This window comes from Carettochelys insculpta, chromosome 14 (assembly GCF_033958435.1).
Source record: "Carettochelys insculpta isolate YL-2023 chromosome 14, ASM3395843v1, whole genome shotgun sequence".
Lineage (NCBI taxonomy): Eukaryota > Metazoa > Chordata > Testudines > Carettochelyidae > Carettochelys > Carettochelys insculpta.
Genome location: NC_134150.1, coordinates 23,922,860 through 23,945,950, shown reverse-complemented (window position 1 = coordinate 23,945,950; position 23,091 = coordinate 23,922,860). Strand labels below are relative to the sequence as shown.

Genomic DNA, 23,091 nt, shown 5'->3' with positions numbered 1-23,091 from the left:
TTGCTCACCATACCTGCCCTTCCATTCATCAACTGACCTTCCAAATAAATTCATTGACAATATTTTTATATAACTACTAGATACACCCAGTATTGCTCAGGTCCCTAAAATCAAATTTTGGTTTTTGGAAAATAAAATGAAAATGTACATGCTTCATTTAAATCAGTGCTCTGGAGTGGGGTAGAGACCGAGGAGTTCAGAATGCAGGCTGCCCAAGAGAGACAGAACTACTCCAGCCCTCTCTCACCACAGCAGCTTGGGTCCAGGGGAGAAGTGACTCTCCGTGACCATTGCAGCTCCACTGCACACAGCCGGAGGAAAGGTGTATATCCCCCAAATGAGGCAGGTTCAGTTTCGCCTGCCCCTTATGTTCCCCGTCCAGAAGGAGGAATGAAGCAAACTGTGCACTTTCCCCTCGCTCCCTGACAAAGGGTAACAGCCAATAATATTTCCATATGAATCAGGGGAGTGGTGATGGGGGGAAGAGCTTCAGCCCAGCCATTCCCTAAAGTGCACCCGGGAGGATGGGGCAGTCCTGAACCAGGGAGAGGGTGCCCCTAGCCAGCCCATTTCACCTGCCTGGTGATTGTTTTTCATAAAACCACGCTGGAAAGAGACAATCCCATTCGAGGCATATCCCATTTTCCTAGTACAACCAAACCCTTAGCTTGCTTTAAGTTATTATATGAGGAAGCTGTATACCAAATTTATCTTTCCTAAACGCTTCTATAGTAAAACTATAGAGTGCTTTCCTATTTTTAATCAAAAACAGATGGACAGATATACACACATTACCTACTAATGCAACGCAAACTACCACTAACTATAAAATCATCACACTATACAATTTCAACTAGAAAGAACAGCATAATTGTTTTTTTTCTTACCTGTTGCACATTTCCATATATGGAAGCTTCTTCCATAGCTGTTATCACAATATAAGGATCATTCATGAACTCTTTTGTTAAATGCTCTATGTGTTTATTCCAATGACTTCCAACCGCAACAATTTGATGTGGTGTCAATTCCCGCTCTCCAACACTAACTGTTTTCTTGTAAGATTCTAATATAGTAAATATCTATAAAATAGGGTATGAATTTCTTTTTAGAAAATTTTCTTTTGTTCCTTTCTATGATCACAAAATGTCAATGGAGATACCATTGATGAAGCAAGAAAGCAAAAGAATTGCTATTCATAAGAAAATACCAGTCCACCCACCTCTTGCCTCTTAGATACTTCCAAGGTAAGAAAAGACATTATTACAGTTTCAATACTACAGCAAGCAGCATCTTGCAGCAGAGGGGAGAGAGAATATTTAGTATGCACAAAGAAGCTGTGTCTACACGTGCACGCTACTTCGAAGTAGCAGCACTAACTTCGAAATAGCACCCGTCGCGGCTACACGCGTCGGGCACTATTTCGAAGTTAACTTCAACGTTAGGCGGCGAGACGTCGAAGTCGCTAACCTCATGAGGGGATCGGAACAGCGCCCTACTTCGACGTTCAACGTCGAAGTAGGGACCGTGTAGACGATCCGCGTCCCGCAACGTCGAAATTGTGGGGTCCTCCATGGCAGCCATCAGCTGGGGGGTTGAGAGACGCTGTCTCTCCAGCCCGTGCGGGGCTCTATGGTCACCGTGTGCAGCAGCCCTTAGCTCAGGGCTTCTGGCTGCTGCTGCTGCAGCAGGGGATTCATGCTGCATGCACAGGGTCTGCAACTCGTTGTCGGCTCTGTGTATCTTGTGCTGTTTAGTGCAAGTGTGTCTGGGAGGGGCCCTTTAAGGGAGCGGCTGGCTGTTGAGTCCGCCCTGTGACCCTGTCTGCAGCTGTGCCTGGCACCCTTATTTCGATTTGTGCTACTGTGGCATGTAGACGTTCCCTCGCTGCGCCTATTTCGATGTGGTGCTGCGCAACGTCGATGTTGAACGTCGACGTTGCCAGCCCTGGAGGACGTGTAGACGTTATTCATCGAAATAGCCTATTTCGATGTCGCCACATCGAAATAGGCTACTTTGATGTAGGCTTCACGTGTAGACGTAGCCAGAGAGTATGAAGACAAAATATTGCTAGTGAATAATTCTTCCTGCTAATAAGTCCTCTCTTTCAGCCCATGAACAGGAATAAGGTTTGTCTACACAATGCTTAAACAATATCCAAGGAATGTAAACGTTAGTGCACAAGTAGGAAGTTGTTCACTAAATGTCCCTTGTGCACTCTGCTGGCATACATTACAAGTTTCTTCATGTGCACTGATACTACATTAGCACACACGAGAGAGAACTGTTAGTGCACACTATGAGGGTCCCTATCAGATGTTGAGTGCACAACAGTAGTGAACACTAGAATTTACGCACATCCCCAGTATAGACTAACTCACTGTATACACAACCTTACAATAAATAAAGATAACACATGTTGCAAACAGTAAGCTAAGTGGAAGTCTTAACTTAGTGAGCCACCTTGATAATCTTCAGTTGGAAAAGGGTATTCTTTGATATTAAAGAACAAAGTATTACTACCACGCAAAAAACTGCGGTATCTAGTGCACATGTACTAACTATGAACTTCATAAAGCTAAGACATCTTTATAGCTGCATGACACTTTATTAACTTTTGGGTGCCGACAACCTTCTCACATACCTCAGAATACAGTTTTTAAGTCAAAGGAGAAAGAAAGCATTAGGGGCTGTCTTATCTTTGTTACATATATCCAAAAATACAACTGTACTTTCTAAAAACTCCCTATTAAACAAGGGAAAAAAAACCAGTTACAAACTTCTGTAACTGGTTTTCTTCAAGATGTGTTGTTCATGTCCAGTCCAATGTAGGTGTGTGTGCACGTGTGCTCAATTACTGGACAACTTTTCCTCTAGCCAGTAGCTGCCGGGTTGGTGTGGTGCCAATATAGCGCCCTATGTAGGCACTGCCCACCCCATCTCCTGCTCAGTTCCTTCTTGCTGGCTATTCTGACAGTGGGGAAAGGTGGAAGGGTTTTAGAATGGACATGCACAACACATCTCAAAGAACAGCAGTAACAGAAGTAACTGTCTTTTCTTTGAGTGATTGTTCATGTGCATTTCAATGTAGGTGAATGCAAACTAACGTTAAGAGGAGGGGTCGGAACCCCAGAATGACTGTAATCGAGCCCTGCCCACCACAGCATCCTCCCTAGCATACTGCGTGATTGCATGATGGGCTGAAAATGTATGTATAGAAGACCAGGTAGCAGCTCTACAGATTTCCTGAATAGGGAGATGGGCTAGGAATGCTGCTGAAGAGGCCTGTACCCTTGTAGAGTGCACCCTCATTGAGAAGGGGGAACCCCTGCTAGCTTGTAGCATTCGTTAATACTAGCCCATATCCCAGTGGAAATCCTCTGTGTCTAGACTGGGAGGCCCTTCATCCTGTTCACCACAGCCACGAAGAGCTGCTGTGACTTCCTGAAAGGCTTGGTCCTATCCATGTAAAAGGCTACAGCTCTGCGAAAGTCTAAGGTATGCAAGCTGTGCTCCCTCAGAGCAGCATGAGGTTTGGGGCAAAATACAGGTAGTGAGATATCCTGGTTGACATGGAAAGAGAAGACCACCTTTGGGAGGAAGGCTGGATGGGGTCTCAATCTAACCTTGCCCTTGTGGAACACCATATAGGTGAGACCTTTCTGGCCACAGTGGTGGCCACCAACACTGCTGTCTTCTAACTTAAAAACAGCAGGAAGCAGGGGCCCCATAAGTTTGGCCAAAATAATACTGAAGTCCCGGAGGGGCAAGGGGCCCGCACCAGTGGCCTAACCCTCTCCAAGCCCTTCATGATCTCTTGACCACAGAGTCTGAGGACACTGACAAAAGGCCTGAGCCAGGATGAAATGTGGAAATAATCACAAGGTGTACCTTAATGAAGGAAAGGGACAGCCCCATCTGACTTAAGTGCCACAGATAATCCAGAATCAAGGGGACTGTGGCCTGCAAGGGAGAAAACCCCTTCTGGGATGCCCAAACTACAAACCTTTTCCACTTTGACAGGTAAGTGGCTCTTGCGGAAGATTTTCTACTATTTAAAAGCACCTCTGTCATTGGGTCTGAGCTGGAAAGTTCCATGGCACTCAACCATGAAGCTTCCTTGGTGAAAGGACAGGAGGTTGGGGTGCTGAATCTGCCCCTCCTCCTGCAACAACAGATCCGGGCGTAATGGGAATGTTATCAGATTGCACACTGACAGGTCCAACCAAACCAAATACCAGCGCTGCCTCACCCATGCTGGAGGCACCAACATTACTGAGGCCTAGTCCGCTTGGATTTTGAGGAGGACCTTGTGGATGAGGGGAACTGGAGGGAACACAGAGAGCAGAGGGCCTGTCCAGGACACGTCAAATGCATCTGTCCAGGACCTAGGACTGTGATTTAGGTAAAAATAAAACATTTGGCATTTCAAATTCAGGTGCCTGTCAAACAGGTCCACCCAGGGATAGCTTCAGAAAATTGATTGCAGCATATCTGGGTGAATGTACCACTGAGGCGATCCGCTAAGATATTGTGGACCCGGGATAAGTAAAGGGCCTGCAGGAGAATTTCATGCTGAATGCAGAACTCGCACAGCCTGAGGGCCTCATGACATGGGGCAGAGGAGAATGCACTCCATCTGTTGATATAATACATTGCTGTCATGCTGACTGTGGTAACTGACACACCTTGCCCCTATAGCTTCTCTCAACACAACTCACACACCAATCTGATCACCCTGAGCTCTCTCATACTATATGAAGCTCGAGATCTGAGGTGTCCCAGAGAGCCTGAGTCCAGCGCTCCCCCAGATGCACCCCCCAGCCTAAATCTGATGCATCAGTTACCAGGGACAGGGAAGTCCTGACAGATACCACCACAAACACAGTCCAAACGTCCAGCCACCAATGCAGACACTGCAACACCTGCTGTAGCAACATCACTATTTGTCTATATCATCTCACACAGGGTGGTACACCAAAGTGAACCACAATTGGAGGGGATGTAGATAAAGTCTGCTGTATTACACCACAAATGTACAGACTGCCCTATGTCCCAAGAGCTTCCTGCGACATCTGGCCATTGTGGTGAGGAACTTGATCATGTTGTTTACAATGCTGACCATAGCCCAAAACCTGCTTTATGGCAGGGGGGCTGTGGTGACCTCAGAGTCCAGGAGAACCCCCCACAAACTCTGTTCTTTGAATGAGGATGCGTGTCTGTTTTGCCTCGTTTACCAGGAGGCCGAGACTGTTGAAGGGCTAGTGAATAAATCTTGTGTGTTGATGAACCTGGGCCTGTGAGCCCCCTCTTATTAACAATTGTCCAGGTGCAGAAACAACTGGACACCATGCCTGCGGAAAAAGGCTGCCACCACCCCCATGCGCTTGGTGAAAACCCTTGGAGCCATCGACAGGCCAAATGGAAGGACTGTGAACTGACATTGTCCCCCGTTCACCACAAAGCTGAAGAACCTCTTGTGGGCAGTGTAAACCACAATGTGAAAGTATGCATCCTGTAAGTCAAGAGTGGCAAATCAGTCCCCTATAACCAGCAATGGGATAGCGAGCCCCAGAGAGGCCATGAGAAACTTGACATTTCTACAAACCTGTTCAGGCTTCATTAGTCTATTATGGGCCTCATTCTCCACTTTTGATTTTGGGATTAGGAAATAATGGGAGTATAACCCCTGGCCCCTGAATTGTGGGGGAACCTCCTCTATCACACACCCCCAATCGAAAGTTAGCCGGCAAAAGACATGAAATTATTCTATATTCATCTGATACAACTGATTAGAATTCAAGGTGGTGCCTTTTAAAATTTAAGTGATATTTATCCCATGGACTCTAAACAAGAATGGCTTCTCCAAACTCAAGACAAATCACACTGAAGAAGCAACTGTGAACAAAAGGGCTGCTTCAAAAAGGAATGGAATAGCGTGGCTCTGCTAAACATTCTGAACTTGATACCCTTATAAAACCATGTTCGTAAAAAGGCTACTGCTTAGTGAAGAAAAGTCTTCATGGCATCTCGCCAGAAGTACCACACAGAGTTTAGCAACTTGGGTAAGTATCTACAACAGGATAGAATCTGGGTCCAGAAGAAGTTAGAGAGAGATGTTCAGGGCAGCATCTTATAGGGTACTCCTTAGATGAAGAACAAAAACAGACCATAAGAGGGTCCCTTCAGAGAGAGAGATGTTGAGGATGACCCTGACAGATGGAGCTACTAGGGTGTGGGAAACTTGCTCGTCGGATCAGAGTGACAAATGACACTCCAGAATGGTCTGAAATACCCAAGGACATAGGTCAGCAAATGCAGATGTACGAGCAGGAAGGTAATTAATACTGTACAAGAATAAGTTATTAGCAAGGTGGAGGGAACAAGAGATTAAACAAGAGAATGAATCTGCAACAACACCATTATGGTGAACTTGTGGCATTTTGCTACTACAGAAAAGAACCAACCCACGCAGAAGATAAAACAGGTCTGTGCTGAACCAATGAAGAATCTGAAACAGGGAAAAAGCATGTCCATGTAATTTGGTGCTTCTTTATGGAGCAGGGACAATACGAGACACTTCTCTTTCACTTGATTAACTTTGGCATTTCAACTGGTGCAGACACATTTCAATATAATTCACTATATACAGAGATGAAAGCAGCTGGTACACCCCAGTGCTGTGCTCTGGCAAGATGCTGGCCGACTGGGGAACTCAGATCCAGGGGAGAGGCAGGGTGCTCCCAGCATGACATTCTCCGGGGCAGCCCTGCGCAGCAGCAGGCAGACAGCCAAGCAAGTGAACGGGACTGGCTGGTACTGCCCTAGCCCCAAGCCCCACCACAGCCCCCGGCCCCAGCCATTTCAGAGGGTGGGGGGACAGAAGCCACACATCAGTCCTTTGTGTGTTGCTTTCTGTTTGCCATGACTAGGGAGTGAGGGAAAAGCATAGACTCTGCTGCATTCCTCTCCTCTCAGCTACCCAGGGCAGAGGCAGAGGAAGAATGTAGCAGAGTCTGCACTTTTCCCTCACTCCCTAGTCATGGCAAACAGGAAGCAACACACAAGGGACTGATGTGTGGCTGCTGCCCCCCAACCCCCAAAATGGCCCCCTTGCCCCCCCAAACTCACCCAGCTCCCTGCCTTGAATCCTGCGTCCCCAACATCTCCCTTCCCTGAGCCCCTCCTCATACCTTGCTGCCATGAGCCCTTCCTCAAACTCCCCAGACTGTGACTCCTGCACTCCCCAACACACCAACCCTCTGCCCTGAGTAACCCCCCCTCCACACACACACACACTCTACCCCACACTTAAGTTTCTTACAGGTACTGTTGTATTGGAACCCTCCCCAACCCCCGACCTCGACCAAAGGGGGATGGGTTGTGATAGACCAGTAGCTGTAAAAAAAACTAAGTTACTTTTACCTGTGACTATATGAAACACTTATACTCTTACAGTGTGGAAAATAGGTGAAATACCCCAAGTGTTACCACTCCCAGTTTCCAACAGGAACATGGTGCCTTGAGTGGAAAAGGATACGTCTAAGCAGTCAAGGTTTGTCAAAATATCTTTACTATTCTGATGAAGTCTATCCCCACCCCTTCTCTGGCATTACAGAACAGCGTAAGTCCTATAGGTCCTCTTGGGGATTTCCACCCTAGTGACACCCCAATCAGGAAATTAAAGGATGGCACACCTTTTTCCCCCACTTCTTGCTGTGGCAATATCTTTTCTGACATAAGGTATCAAATACTGGACACAGTATTCAAAGGAGGGGATGAAGAACCTACAGCTCACAGATCAGATCAAGACTCTGACTTACTTTCATCCAGCGAGCAGCAAGGCCCAGGGCTTCTCCCTGAAGCAAGGCAAACCGGCACTCACACTTCAACTCCTCAGCAAATCTCCAAGCCTCAGCGTCCTCCAGTGGGGCTTGTGCACAACTACCATTTTGCTCTTCTGCTGAGGGAAACACTCACCTTTGGCATCACCCCGCAGTATTAGGGGAAGTAAGGTGAGTCTTCTTCCCCTTTTTAGCTTCTCACTTGGGGACTGACTCACTGCTTTAGCTCCTGATTGATGTTTCTGTGGATCTGTAGCCCTCAAATGAAAAAAGGGTTCCCCACCCCTGTTCTCAGGCCACATCTGGCAGCATTACTTTTCTTGTAATACTCTTTATCCCCCACCCTATGGAGCCTAACATGTCTGGGTTTTTCCTCCCAACTGTACTCAGTTCACTGAGCTGTCCACAATGATATCCCAGTCTCTATTTCAACATTGTTAGTATAATTGTTCGCTCCTCCATGAGGATGTTGTCCTTAATTGGACTGAGTTCTATTGCCAAACAATGTATATTATTCTCCATACTCGTTTCAGATGGAGACTTTAGAAACTAAACATTTACCCCAAAACCTTTATAAGCTGCACAAAGGGAGATCCTTACAAGACTCATGGCATGCTCTCATCTCACTTGCTGCAAGAACATGCCAAAACCAGACATCTTATGACAAGCTGAGATTCGCGGGTGCCAGGTTATGAAGCGTTTATAGTCCATCTACCAGATTCTCCCCAGAACTACGATGTTTTCTGGTCTCTAGGAGCAATACTAGGACGTATGATATTATTTAAGGCCCAAACTTCAGTCATGATACCTAACTACATAAACCACAGTTGGAAGAGATGGGAGAAAGCCGATTGGTGCGGAGAAGCATGTGGATCGGATGGAGACTTCTCTTAGATGAGACTCCATTGTTAGAGAATCTCTAGAATTCAGTCAGAAAGAGAAGAAGGGAGATGATAAAGTATGGTCCAGATCAGATGAGAAAAAAATCACATATAAAAGAACCCAATATGTCAGGGAAGGGCAGGCATATGAATAGTGGTAGTTTTTTAAAGTGCTTTTACACAAATGCCAGAAAATGTGTCTAATAAGACGGGTGAATTAGAGTACCTTATATCAAAGGAGGAGATTGACATAATAGGCATCACGGAAACCTGGTGGAATAAGGACAATCAGTGGGAGACTATCATACCAGGATATAAAATATATCAGAAGGACAGAATGGGTCGAGCGGGTGGCGGAGTGGTACTGTATGTGAAAGATAATATAGAATCAAATAAAATAAAAATCCTAAATGAATCAAAATGTTCCATAGGATCACCATGGATAGCAATTCCTTCCTCTGATGGGAAAAATAGCACTAGGGATATATTATCGACCAGCTGACCAGGACAGTGATAGTTATGCTGAAATGCTAAGGGAGATTAGAGAGGCTATCAAAATAAAAAACTCAGTAATAATGGGGGATTTCAATTATCTCCATATTGACTGGGTACGTGTCACCTCAGGAAGGGATTCAGAGAGAAAATTTCTTGATGCCTTAAATGACTGCTTCTTGGAGCAGCTGGTACAGAAACCCACAAGGGGAGAGGCAATTCTTGACTTAGTACTGAGTGGAACACAGGATCTGGTGCAAGAGGTAACTATTACAGAACCGCTTGGAAATAGTGACCATAACATAACATCATTTAATATTCCTGTGTTGGGAAGAACACCGCAACAGTCCAACACTCAGGAATTTAATTTCAAAAAGGGGAATTACACAAAAATGAGGTTAGTTAAACAGAAATTAAAAGGTAGAGTAACTAGAGTAAAATCCCTGCAAGCTGCATGGAAACTTTTCAAAGACACCGTATTAGAGGTCCAACTTAAATGTATACCCCAAATTAAAAAACACACTGAGACACCTAAAAAAGAACCACCATGGCTTAACAACCATGTAAAAGAGGCAGTGAGAGATAAAAAGGCATCCTTTAAAAAGTGGAAGTCAAATCCTTGTGATCAAAATAGAAAGGAACATAAACACTGCCAAATTAAATGTCAAAATGTAATAAGAAAAGCCAAAAAAGATTTTGAGGAACAGTTAGCCATAAATTAAAAAAAAAATAGTAAAATGGTTTTTAAGTACATTAGAAGCAGGAAGCCTGCTAAAAAAGCAGTGGGGCCCCTGGATGATAGAGACATAAAAGGAGCAATCAAGGAAGATAATGCCATTGTGGAAAAACTAAATGATTTCTTTGCTTCAGTCTTCACGGCTGAGGATGTTAGAGAGATTCCCAAATCTGAGCCGCCCTTTATAGGTGACAAATCTGAGGAACCGTCCCAGATTGAAGTGTCATTAGAGGAGGTTTTGGAACTAATTGATAAGCTAAACAGTCACAAGTCTCCAGGACCAGATGGTATTCACCCAAGGGTTCTGAAAAAACTCAAATGTAAAATTGCGGCACTATTAACGGTCGTTTGTAACCTATCCTTTAAATCAGCTTCGGTAGCCAATGACTGGAAGACAGCTAATATAAACACCAATATTTAAAAAGGGCTCTAAAGGAGACCCTAGGAATTATAGACCGGTAAGTCTAACATCAGTACCAGACAAATTAGTAGAAACAATAGTAAAGAATAAAATTGTCAGACACGTAGAAGAACATGATTTGTTGAGCAAATGTCAACACGGTTTCTGTAAAGGGAAGTCACATCTTACTAATCTATTAGAGTTCTTTGAAGCGGTTAACAAACATGCGGACAGTAGACATAGCATCCAGTAGACATAGTATACTTAGATTTCCAGAAAGCCTTTGACACGGTCCCTCACCAAAGGCTCTTATGTAAATTAGGTGGTCGTGGGATGGGAGCAAAGATCCTTTCATGGATTGGAAACTGGTTAAAAGACAGGAAACAAAGGGTAGGAATAAATGGTAAATTTTCACAATGGAAGGGGGTAACTAGTGGCGTTCCCCAAGGGTCAGTCCTGGGACCAATCTTGTTCAACTTATTCACCAATGATCTAGAGAAAGGGATAAGCAGTGAGGTGGCAAAGTCTGCAGATGACACCAAACTGTTCAGGTTAGGCAAAACCAAAGCAGACTGTGAAGAACTTCAAAAAGATCTCAGCAAGTGTAAGCGTAAGGTAAGGCACATTGGGAAAAATAACCCCAATTATACATACAATAGGATGGGGGCAAATTTAGCTACAACAGATCAGGAAAGGGATCTTGGAATTTTAGTGGATAGTTCTCTGAAAACATCCACGCAGTGTGCACCGGCAGTCAGTAAAGCAAATAGGATGTTAGGAATTATTAAAAAAATGGATAGAAAATAAGACGAAGAATATCTTATTTCCCCTATATAAAACTATGGTACGCCCACATCTTGAGTACTGTGTGCAGATGTGGTCTCCTCACCTCAAAAAAAATATATTGGCATTAGAAAAGGTTCAGAAAAGGGCAACTAAAATGATTAAGGGTTTGGAATGAGTCCCATATGAGGAGATGCAAGAGAGACTGGGACTTTTCATTCTAGAAAAGAGGAGACTGAGGGGCGATATGATAGAGGTATATAAAATCATGAATGGTATGGAGAAAGTGAATACAGAAAAGTTATTTACTTGTTCCCATAATATAAGAACTAGAGGACACCAAATGAAATTAATGGGTAGTAGGTTCAAAACTAAATAAAAGAAATTTTTTCTTCACACAACGCACAGTCAACCTGTGGAACTTCTAACCAGAGGACGCTGTGAAGGCCAGGACTCTAACAGAGTTTAAAAAAGAGCTCGATAAATATTTGGAGGTTAGGTCCATAGATGGCTATTAGCAAGGGGCAAGGTATGGTGACTAGCCTTTTGTCGAAGGTGGGAGATGGATGGCAGGAGACAAATTGCTTGATCATTGTCTTTGGTTCACCTCCTCTGGGGCACCTGGCATTGGCTACCGTCAGCAGACAGGATACTGGGATAGATGGACCTTTGGTCTGACCCAGTATGGCCGTTCTTATGTTCTAAGAAAAAATATCTCAAAATTAACACAGCAACTGCACAAGGCAGACCCATGCCAGGTTTTGAAGTTCTACAGAGACTCTGCAGGTTCCCTCATAATTCTAACCTTGAATACCAGAGCAGCTTGATTGCCCCTATGCAGCTATAGCTTTCTCATGCCTAACCCTCTGCAGACATATGCTTATTCCTAACAAAGGTACTACTGCTCCAAAACATATTCAGCAGCCTAGCACTTCTGATTTGCGGAAGAAATACCAATTCAATATTGTTCCAGTTGCCTGGAACATCAGGGGAAAATAAGGATGCTATTCCTTCACTGTTTGTACAGCTGCTCAGATGCTCACAGTATCCTAGAGGGGATACAAACATAAACTGGGATGACTTGAAAGACCTGCCACCACCCACCCTCACAAAAAGGATACAGCTGTCTACAATAAATGCAGGATTGCAGCAAGTCTGGTGCACTACTCATGTGGAGAACTCCTTCAGCCACCAGAGCTAAGGCAGTGACTGTTTGAATAGAAGGTGAGAGACATATCCAACAGACAGTACTTCAGAAGATCAGAAATGTAACAGCTAGTAAATTCCAACTTGTCACATATTAAGATACCACCCAAGTAGGGTGGATAAAAAATCAATGTTTTTAATTAAAAAAAATCAAATCTGATTTTTATTTAAATCAGATTTTTATTATTTTTCATCAACAAAATACTGAATTTCTCATTTAAAAATAATAGTTATAATCAAATCTCATGACAAACTTGCTAAACATATACCGTCTCATAAAAATGAATTAATGGCTCTAGTCCATAGTTTCCCAAACTGAGGGGTGTAAAGAAATTCTGGTGTGGGCGGGCGCAAAGCAACCCAGCCTCACCCTCGGTCATTTCCCCACCCAAAGAAAAACGTGGCCTTTGCTTCCCACTCTCAGCCCCTGCCATTTTACGTGGGCAATCTGGCACACACACACTATAAAAAGCAGGAAATTGGCAAAGACCCACATGGAGCTATCAGCCTCCTGCAAAGTGGAGTGAGTGTGGGTTGGGGAGGACAGGGGAAGGAGGAGAAGGGTGGAGCTAGATGGGGGCTGAGGGTGTCTGGCTTGGGTGATAGGGATGGAGTGACTGAGGGACTGGGGGTACCTGGCTTTGGGGGAGGGGAGAGGTTTGGGCAGGGGGGGCTCACGGGGCTTGGGTGGCTAGTTTACGGGGCTTGGGTGGCTGGCCCTGGCATTGCAGGGCTTGGGCAGCTTGGGCTGGCAGACAGGCAGCAGCCCCGGCAGTGTGGGGCTCGGTCAGCTTGGATAGGCGGCTCCAGCAGCACAGGGCTCAGGTGGGCAGATAGCTGGTGCAGGCAGCTCTGGTGGCTGGCATGGGGCTCAGGCAGCTGGCCAGCTCAGGCTGCACCAGGCAGCTAGGGCTGCACCTGTAAGGGGCCTAGAAAAACTATTTGTGCTTATTTTTAATTTCAAATAACGTTTTTATGTCAAGTTTTTGTGTTTATTTTAAATTACAAATCAATTTTTTTGTTAAAAGGGGGGGTTGGATGATGGTAAGGAAGGGGAGGGGGTGTAAGGGTTTCTCAAAAATCAAAAGAGGGGGCATGATACTGAAAAGTTAGGGAACCACTGCTCTAGTCTGTCCAGACTAACTACTTGCTCTTACATCTTCAGGGTTCTGGGCTTTCAATTTCTGTTTCTCAGCAGACTAAAAAGTATCATATTGTATACAAAAAACCCCTCAGCCTGGATGGTTTTTGTTCTGTGCTTATATGGTTGTATAGTTTGGAGGAAGAGTTAATTAAGACATCGCCTTAAAAGACAGACAATATATAGGAAAGGACAGAGGCAGCTCAAAAAGGAACAGTGCAGTGGACTGGACAAAATGGAAGCTATTATTCAACATGCACACAGACTGTCACGGCTTCTCAACATAAGAGAGAATCTCTCTGGGAATGCTTTGAAGAAATTAATTCCCTGAGTAAAAAAGACAAATGTGTCAAGTGTCAATAGTGCAAGAAGGAGATGCTGGGCCTGGCTGCAAGAATGAAACATCAGAAGGAAAGCTGCTCTTTGGGAGAAAATTATTTGGATGAAGATGTGGATATGACTGAGTCGATCAGCTGGGTGGTAACCTTTTAACTCTTAGTTAGTTAACTAGATTTAGAATCGATCACTCAAGTATTCAATATGGAAACCTGCAGTAAGAGAAACCTACAGTTGCCAGGTGCCACCGAGTGTGATTTTCTTATTTTATATGACCCTTACTGTGGAACATCAGGGCCACAGACCATAATGGTAATGCCATTTTACTTCAGCATAACTCAGCTTTTCCTAAGTAACCCCCATTCTATACTCGTTTTCTCAAAAACCAACAGATATGCCAGTGAGTTCAAAGGGACTTACTGCAAAATTAAGTTCACACTCTGCTTTTTTGGTAACTTGATTTAAATCAATGATTTTTTTATTGATTTAAATAGCCTTAATATAAAGAAATCCACTCTGCACCCAAGAATTGCAAATTCTCAAATGGTATTTTAAATTATACAAACTTAAAACTCTAGAAATATTTAGAACAATTTTAATACCATGAAGAGGCATTCCCAAATTGTCTTTGACATACGGAACTCATTCAAGATACTTTGCTTGAACCTTTTTAATTCGGTCTACGTACAGAAAAAAGCCTATGTGCAGAAAAGCACTTATTTGGCTAAAATGCACTTAAAGCTATTTTCTTTCTTGAAACTCACTGCCATCTTTCTGTCACAAAAGCCTTTTACAGATATACCACCTTCCACTTCCATTAAGAACTTCTGACTAAAGTAAGCTTAGCAACAGCAGGATCTAATAGGGGAATGACCTCTTGGCCTCATAGCACTTTCTGCTAATCTGGCCTTAAAGAGAGAGTAGCATCTGGATAACTCAAACTCCACAATTTCCTCAATTCAAAGACAGAAAATGGGCTCATATTCTGCAAGCGTCTCCTTCTGGAGAATCCTGTTTTGTTAAGCAAGAACAATGTCCAATATTGCCAGTTTCACAGAAAAACTTCAAGGTTAAATCTGATGATAGGAAGTTAAAAGAAGACTCCTCTGCCTTGAAAACATTTCCGCTGTGGTAAAGGACTGGAAAAATGTGCATATTTACAAGCTAAAATGGCCTGCTTCTAGAAACAAGCCACAGCTCTTAAGTTTTGCATCATTAGGTTCACAATACATAGCTTGCGTCTACCCTTTCATCTAGACAGAAAGAAAAGGGACTCAAACTTTCTTGGAGGATACTCCAGAGAAAGAAAGTTGATAGGTACAACAAAGACATCAATTAAGTTCCTTGAAAATGGAATTCTAAAAGGGAACAGAAACCAGAGACTCTTCTATGTGTTTTTCAAAAGACAAATTTATCTACAAAGTAGTTTAGGTTCCCTAACAGATTTTTGGACTGTCTTAATTTGGCATATGCTAAAGTCTGCGTGAAGTCATTTCTGCCTTGTATGCCATGAAGACTGATGGGCCTGCCAGTCATAATCTTAATGAGACCTCAATGGAATACTGGAGAGGACTCCTTGAAGCATGGGTGAAAGTGGTCCACTTAAGAAGAGAAAATAATGCTAAATCCCATAAATAAAGTATTTTCTTTTCTACTCTTCAGAGGCAGTAGGCACCACACTGAAAAAGTATTTGAACTTTGGGGGATAATAGTACAATGCATTATGTATTATTACTATTTTTATTATAATGCAATCTAATAATGCATCTGAGAACTGTAAGGAACAGCCAGAGTAAGCTGGAAGGCAGAGAGATGTGGGGAGAAACCCCCTTCAGAGTTTGCTTTGTCTGAAAAAGAAACATATTAAAAATTGGTGGCGATTTAGCAGCAAAAGCTGCCTAGGTTTCGTTTTTTTCCTTTAAACTATATAATATGGTGGCGCGAGCAAACTTTTTATGTCGGGTCCCCCTTTCATCCCTGCAATTAGCCGTGGCACCTCCAATCTGTCTAATGTAATCTGAACTGACGAAAATTTCACTTATGTTCATGGGGCGGAGGGTGGGGAGACACCTTTCAGTGCATATAAGTATGCAGAATGTAAGAAGTTGTTAATCAGTAAATGCAAATATACACACATAAAAACAGTAACATATTTCAAATTTTTAAATGAAGCAGTGCTTTTATTTTTATATATAAACACACACTCATTATCTTGTTGTTTCAAGATCCATCCCACCCACACTCCAGCTTGGTGGGGAAAAAACAAAACAAAAAAATCCAACAGCTCCCTTCTGTTTAAAGAGCCCATTCCCCCCCCCCCCCCCCCAGCCCTCCCAGGGAAAGTTGAACAAAAGATCAACAAAATTACACTTAAAGGGGAAAAAAAACAAACCAACAAAAAAACCCCATCATGAATTGTCTAGGTGGAAGCTTATGTGCACTCAGCTGCCTGTGCGGCATGTACCTCCCAGCTTGCTCAGGCTGGGAGACTGGAAATGACTGCAGCACTCCCGGCAGGGTGGCTCCCCAGGGGGCAGAAGGGCTGGCAGCACAGGTCAGCCTAGCCCAGAGAGGCTGCAGAGGTACCCCAGTAAGAGCAGAGGAAGGAATCAAGCCCGCCCTCTGGGCAGTGCTGCAGAGCTGACAGAGACAGCGGGATGCAGCAGAGGACTCAGGATGGGGGGCAGGGGGAGCTGACTATGCTGCACCCCCCTTTTGAAATTCTGTGTCCCCCAAGGGGGTGAGCCCCCCAGTTTGTACACTCCTGTAATAGGTCTTAAGATCCAGTGGGTTTTCTAAATCACGCCACACTTGAGCCCTAAAATCATGGGCTATACATTTTCTGTTTATACAAAGTTCATATTCACATCATGTCCCCCACACACTTTACAGGTTTTTAAGTTCTATCATTGAAGTAGGATATTATCTGAAAGTATATAGTACTCACTTGATTGCTAGCTTCAGAGAACAAGTTATCAATCTCATCAAAAACAAGATGACAAAGTCTGAGAAATAATAAGCCATGGTATTCAAGCAGTCTCAAAAGGCTCTGTGGTGTAGTTACAATCACTTCACCTATATTTTAGAAGAAAAGTTAATAGCCATCTTTGATATGTAATGTTTCCTATTTTAAAAAATACTATACCATCAATTAAAGCATTATCAATTATCATAAAAATCAAACCATTTTATTTGAATTTATTAACAATTATTAATCTTTTCAAACCATTTTCATACTGCCCATGGTCTCAGCCCTTGGTTCCTGGTCTAGCAGAATAAAAATCAATGAAAAATTGTCCAGAAAGAGACAGCAAAAGATCCGGATCCCTGTTGAAGGGCAATTCTTGAGTGATGTAAAGCAACAACAGGTGGCCCTGTTCCATCCACTCCCTCTCAACAGCTCAGGTGCATGCCAGGGATGCAGTGATGGAAGAAACGAGATGGGAAGGCAGCAACTGAAGTATCTAAGAGCAGTACGCTGGGGGAAAAAAAGTTACTTACCTATACATGAGTAGTTAGTATTCTTGGAAATGTGGATGCAGACATGTATTCCACTTAGGCGTGAACCAAAGCTAGAGTGCTTTTCTTAGCAGCACCCATTAAGGCAATGCTCATGCCCTCTGGACAGAATAGCCCCTCCTATGGCTTTAACCAGGTGACAGTGTTCCGACCCTACTCATTTCCTTCCCATTAGAACCCAAGACTGGAAACTCTTAAGTGGAAGTATGAGAGGATGGGTCATAAAAACACACCTGCGCCTACCTCTCAAAACCCAGTAATATTAAGTAACTTTTTTCCTTTGAGCGGTTGCAGATGTGTAGTCCCCATAGATGGGTCAATCACAAACAATATTAATAAAATGATTTATTCAGTGATGAGCTTTCGTGGGACAGACCCACTTCATGAGATCAACCTCATCTCCAATACAGACTGACATTTATAAGTACAGACCAAAAAAAATTGCAATAAAAACTCACAAATCAAATAGGACTGAAGGAGGGAGATGTGGGGGGGGGAGGTTAAGTGTCCTGCTTGAGATAATTATGAGCATCAAAGGAAGGGAGGCAGTCCTTGTAATGTGTGAGGTAACTGATGTCTCTGCTCATACCACGCGTTAATGTGTCAAATTTGAATATGAATTCCAATTAAACTTCTCATTGTAATCTGTTTTTAAATTCTCTTTGCTCTAGGACACAAATTCTCAGGTCTTTAACAGAATGGCCCACTCCATTTGCTGGAGTATAGACTAACACAGCTACCTATCTGTTGCTATTCCACATGCAATAGTGACAGAGTGGGATTCAGAGTCTATCTGAAAAAGTGACCACAGAATTGACTTCTCCAGATGTGCATACAACCTAGATCTCAGTGATGAGAAATTTTGGCAAACATATACACAGAAGATTACGTAGCAGCCATGCAACGTCCAAAATTGAAATATAGACAAAGAAAGAGATCCAGCCTGGTGTAAATCTGTGGGCCAATAGTCTGAGCTACTTCATATGTGGGTTGGACGAATGGGGAAAGACTCCATTTTCTGAACAATCCAGCCAGTTAGTTGAAGTATTTTTATCCATCACTAACTCTTTAGACATAACCCTAATTTCCGTGCCTGTAGCAGTTAAGACCATAGCCAGAGGATCCTAGAGAGAGAGTGTCCAAGAATGCCAGGGAAGCAGGAAGACAGTTGGCAGGAGGCCAGAAGAGGCAACGGAAATAGAGTACGTGCTTTTGAATTGTGGGACGGGGGGGAGGAGAGAGCAGTGTAAACTGGAAGGGGAAGGGGTCACAGAGGGGGAGGGGAATGAAATGTTTCTCCTTCGGTGGAACAAAGGAAATCTCCTTTCTGGACTTTGGACAATTGTCACAGAAGCTGAGAGATCCTGACCTGGTCACTCTCCTCATCAGCCCTCCGCCTACTGGGGGCTACCCAATCCCTCCCAGTGCCCCTTTCCTCTCTCCATGTTTCCTCTACACAGGGGAAAAAATGTTGGATTGTGATGTCTTCTATGGCCCTCAAAGGGGAGGAGGAAAGGGGAATCCCTAACCTCCATTTGGCGGAAGAGGCTGCTCTTGGGGCCAGGGAGAGGTTTCACTGTATTGTACCCAGCCCATACAAAGATGAGAGGGAAATACATAAAACAAGCCAAAGCATCATTCAAACTGGTCACGACTGACAAAGCAAACCCTGTACAATGGAAATGTTCAGACTTAAGTACACCCTTAGTGACATAAGATTAGGGCATTCCATCGATCAGATGGTAGTTTCTCTCAGTGCTTATTTTCATGCTCTAAGTCTGCACAATTCCAGTCCCCTCAGACCCTGCTTCTTTAAATTATCTCTTACTGTTGCTCCTTCCAGACACAAATCTCAAAGCCCATTCATTCATTCATGATGGTAATGCATGACTTTCCTGTGTGGTAGGTTATCCTCATTTTTAGAGATGATGAAACTGACAGCACAGACAGTGCAGAGCTAGCCATAGAACACAGGTGTCCTCACACTTGACTTTGCATGTTCACTGCAAAACCATCTGTCCCATCTTTCTTTGAGATGTTTTGGCTTTTCTGACTTGGCTTTTTCACCCTGGTCTTCTTTTATCATCAGTGTTTTCTATCTTTATCCCTTTCTTCCCTCATTGCTAGGTGTTTCTTTTCTCAATTTTTGAACTATTAATAAAATTATAAAACAATAAAATTCATATTAAATATTGAATTCTCAATTAAAATTATTGTATTATAGTCAAACAAGACCTGAAAAAAATATTACAAAATATACCTCACACACAATCTATAACAATAAATAACTACAATTTTCTGATAGAAGTACCTTTCTTTGATGGCCCTGAAGGCTATCAGTTTTCATTTGTCTGGCCTTCAGTAGGCTTTTTTGACATGCCTGCTTCAGAAGGTCCTGACAAGCATTAGTCTTCCAGCATCAGGATGGATAAATCCAGGGCTGTGGAGTCATCTGGTGAAGATGACTGAGGTTGTGGAACAAGAAATGCTCTCTGAAGCAAAAGGTGTGCCTCTTACAGCATTGGAATTCAGCCAGGACACTATACGCTTGAGTTGCCTGTCTCACTCATAACAGTTCAGTCCAAAGCAGAATGTGAAGAATTACAAAAAGGGATTTCACAAAACTGAGTGACCAGACAACAAAATGGCAGACAAAATTCAAGGTCGATTAATCCAAAAGAAAACATTCCAAATATAATACCAACTGTATATGTAAAATCATGGTAGAGGGAAAGGGCATCTAAATCAGACAATCACTCAAGAAAGAGATATTCGAGTTATTGTAGACAGTTCTCTGAAAATATCCATTCACAGTAACAGCAGTCAAAAAAGCCAATACTGGAACTCATTAAGAAAGGGATCGATAAGGCAGAAAATATCATATTGCCTTTATATAAATCCTTGGTATGCCCACATCATAAATACTGCATATGGATGCGGTTGCTCCATCTCAAAAAGATTTATTGGAACTGGAAAAAATTCAAAAAACAGCAACAAAGTATTAAGGGTATGAAATGACTTCCATATGAGGACAGATCAGTAACAGCAGGACTCCTCAGCTTGTAAAAGAAATGACTAAAGGAGGAATCTGATGGAGCTCTATAAAATCAGGATGGGTGCGGAGAAAGTAAATAAGGAAGTGTTATTCTTCACATGACACAGGAATTAGTGGTTACAAAATGAAATTAATAGGCAGTAGGTTTGAGACAAACAAAAGCAAGTATTTTTTTCACATAACATTCAGTCAACCTTTGGAACTATTTGCTAGAGGATCTTACGAAGGCCAATACTACATAACAGGTTCAAAAACGTAGTAGATAAATTCCTGAAGGATAAGTCCATTAATGACTGACTATTAGTCAAGATGGACAGGGAGAGTTTCCCTAGCGTTTTTTTTTTTTTTGGCCAAAAACTGAGAACTGGTGATCAGGGATGATCACTTGATGATTGCCTGTTGTGTTCATTCCTTCTGAATCACCTGACATTGGCCACTGTTGGAAGAAAAGCTACTAAGCTAAGTGGATCATTGGTCAGACTCAGTATGATGATTCTTATATTCTAATTGAAGCAGATGGTGATGAACCAGACAAATCAGTGACCTCGGTCCAGAATACAATTGAAATCTTAAAAAACATGGAGTCATTCATGGATGCGAATCTGGAAACGAATACTATAACAGGCCAATAAGCACTGAGCAAATTTCTCTAGTCTTCTGATCAGTCCTGGTATCACTGACAGCCCTTCACAGAAGATTAAGATGATCTGCGAGACCAAAACCTAGAAGGCAAAGAAGCAACAACTCATCTCAAGGTGGAGTAAGAGCATCCCAAAGAGCCTACCATTCACAGAGGAACCAAACCTGCTGGGCCTACCAAATGCTGTTCCATTTGTAATCCAGTGATTTATCAAGATTTTAGAAGGCACTGTAGCCAACAGAGTCACTAACTAGCAACCCAAAGCTGTAGCAATAGCTGACACCAGAAGATGACCGATGCTGGAATCACAGTAGATACACTAAGGATCAGGAATCAGTCCTGCTGATATCAAGGTCCTGATTAGTGAAGTTGTGTCACTGAAAATGGTTTTAGTACTGAAAATGGATGTTTCAGTGTTAGTGATGGGACTAAGTTCACCTCTTTAGCAAGTCCCCCTTGAAACAACCACCCAGGTACCTGAGGACGACTGGGAGTACCATTCTAAAATAAGGATTCCTGAATCAGTGAACTGTCCAAGATGGAAAGAAAGAGTAAGTCAGCTGCTGCCTGGTGGGCCAAAAGAGACCGTCAAGTGCTGAAAGTGACATTGGTACTGGACTCACTGGCAAATCAACACACAGGACAGGAGTTGACATTGTGGTGTAGTTCTGTTTTTACCTCACTACGGAAGACTAGGCAGACAATGCTGCTCTTAGACACCAGATGAAAGATGGCACTGTCCAGCATACCATCCAGAATAAGAGTACAAGTCACTTTTGAGCCACAGAATGGGTCCAACTTGTGTTACAAGTTTTTGTCCTTGAAGAGTCAATCTGGTACCCTATCTGAGCTCCACATCAGCTATGTAGGCTGATGGGCTTGGAAATCAATGGAAGGCCCTGACTGCAAAATTGGCCACTCTATGAGATGCTATTTTAAAATGCAAGTTCTGGGTGATCCAAATCCTTTTCTTAAAGCTGCAACTGGAGAACTTTTCTTTATTAAGCCCTTCTCCTAAACATGGCCACTAACATACCGGCTCTTTGGAACACCCATCCCACACAAAAGACCGTGCTTAAACCCTGGTGAGGGCTGACCACAAAAAAAAAAAAAAGGCTACAATAAAACAAATTAATTCCTAAACTATATTCTAACCACTAACTAGAAGGATAGTGCTAACTATTTAGAGACAATCGAATTGTCCTCTCAGAAACTGAGGTAAAAATTCATTGCAGGAGGTTGGGCTGGAGCCACTCATATATATTCCTGAGAATCCAGAGCTCCTGATGGCTGATGTAATACACATCTGCAACCACTTGAAGAGGAACTATTTCTGTCACCAGTAGTAGGATAGGAGGGAGGTAAAATGATGGCTCAGGGCCACATGCCCATTCCATTCACTAAGTAGAGATGTGGATTCAACCAACATTTAAAACCAAAACACACACAGCTTCTACAAACTGTCACATTATAGAGACTTAACAACAGTCTGTGCTCAGGAGAACCTCACAGTTTGAAAAACAGGAATGAAGTAAATAGTCGTAGCTGCATAGGGTTATCTCCCACTTCCATATCTGGTTTAGTCAATCTAGTTTTTTAAAAATTAGCATATGTTGAGGGGGAAAAAACATGATTGTATTACACTAGAGCAGAGGTTCCCAACCTTTTCAGTAACACAGCACACTTCAATGAGAAAAACAATTCCACACCACACCCACTTTTTTCAGCTGAATGGATTGGTCATAAACCTCACATTTACTTATATGTACAATGGTTACAGTCTTACTAGAAAGGTTTGCAACATAGTAATGAAAACAAACTAAACAAGGATCAAATGCATTAATGTGTCAAATCCACCACAGAATACACAGCCTTAGACAGTGAACACAGAACCATTTTCCAAATCTGCTCAGTGCTGTACTAGGGATGCTGAGTAAACAAATGACCACTGAAATCAGGCTCCCCGCCCCACCAGCCCATTGCAGCCAGGATGGCCAAGCGCCAACAAGCTACCACCTGGCCTACCTCCCCTTTTCCAGATCTGGGAGTGTGGACAAGCTC

General features: G+C 43.1%; 1 protein-coding gene across 5 annotated transcripts in view; it reads right to left on the bottom strand.

Annotated features, from left to right (window-relative positions):
* TDRD12 (tudor domain containing 12) overlaps positions 1 to 23,091 on the bottom strand; it is a 139,290-nt gene that overhangs the window by 59,658 nt on the left and 56,541 nt on the right. For all 5 annotated transcript variants that reach the window (XR_012647420.1, XM_075008300.1, XM_075008302.1 and 2 more), the window contains exons 15-16: positions 16,764 to 16,891; positions 888 to 1,079 (exon numbers count right to left, since the gene is read on the bottom strand). Coding sequence is in view for 4 of the 5 variants with exons in the window: in XM_075008300.1 (XP_074864401.1) it covers positions 888 to 1,079; positions 16,764 to 16,891 (320 nt within the window). In the remaining variant the exon portion in view is untranslated. The remainder of the gene's footprint in view (positions 1 to 887; positions 1,080 to 16,763; positions 16,892 to 23,091) is intronic.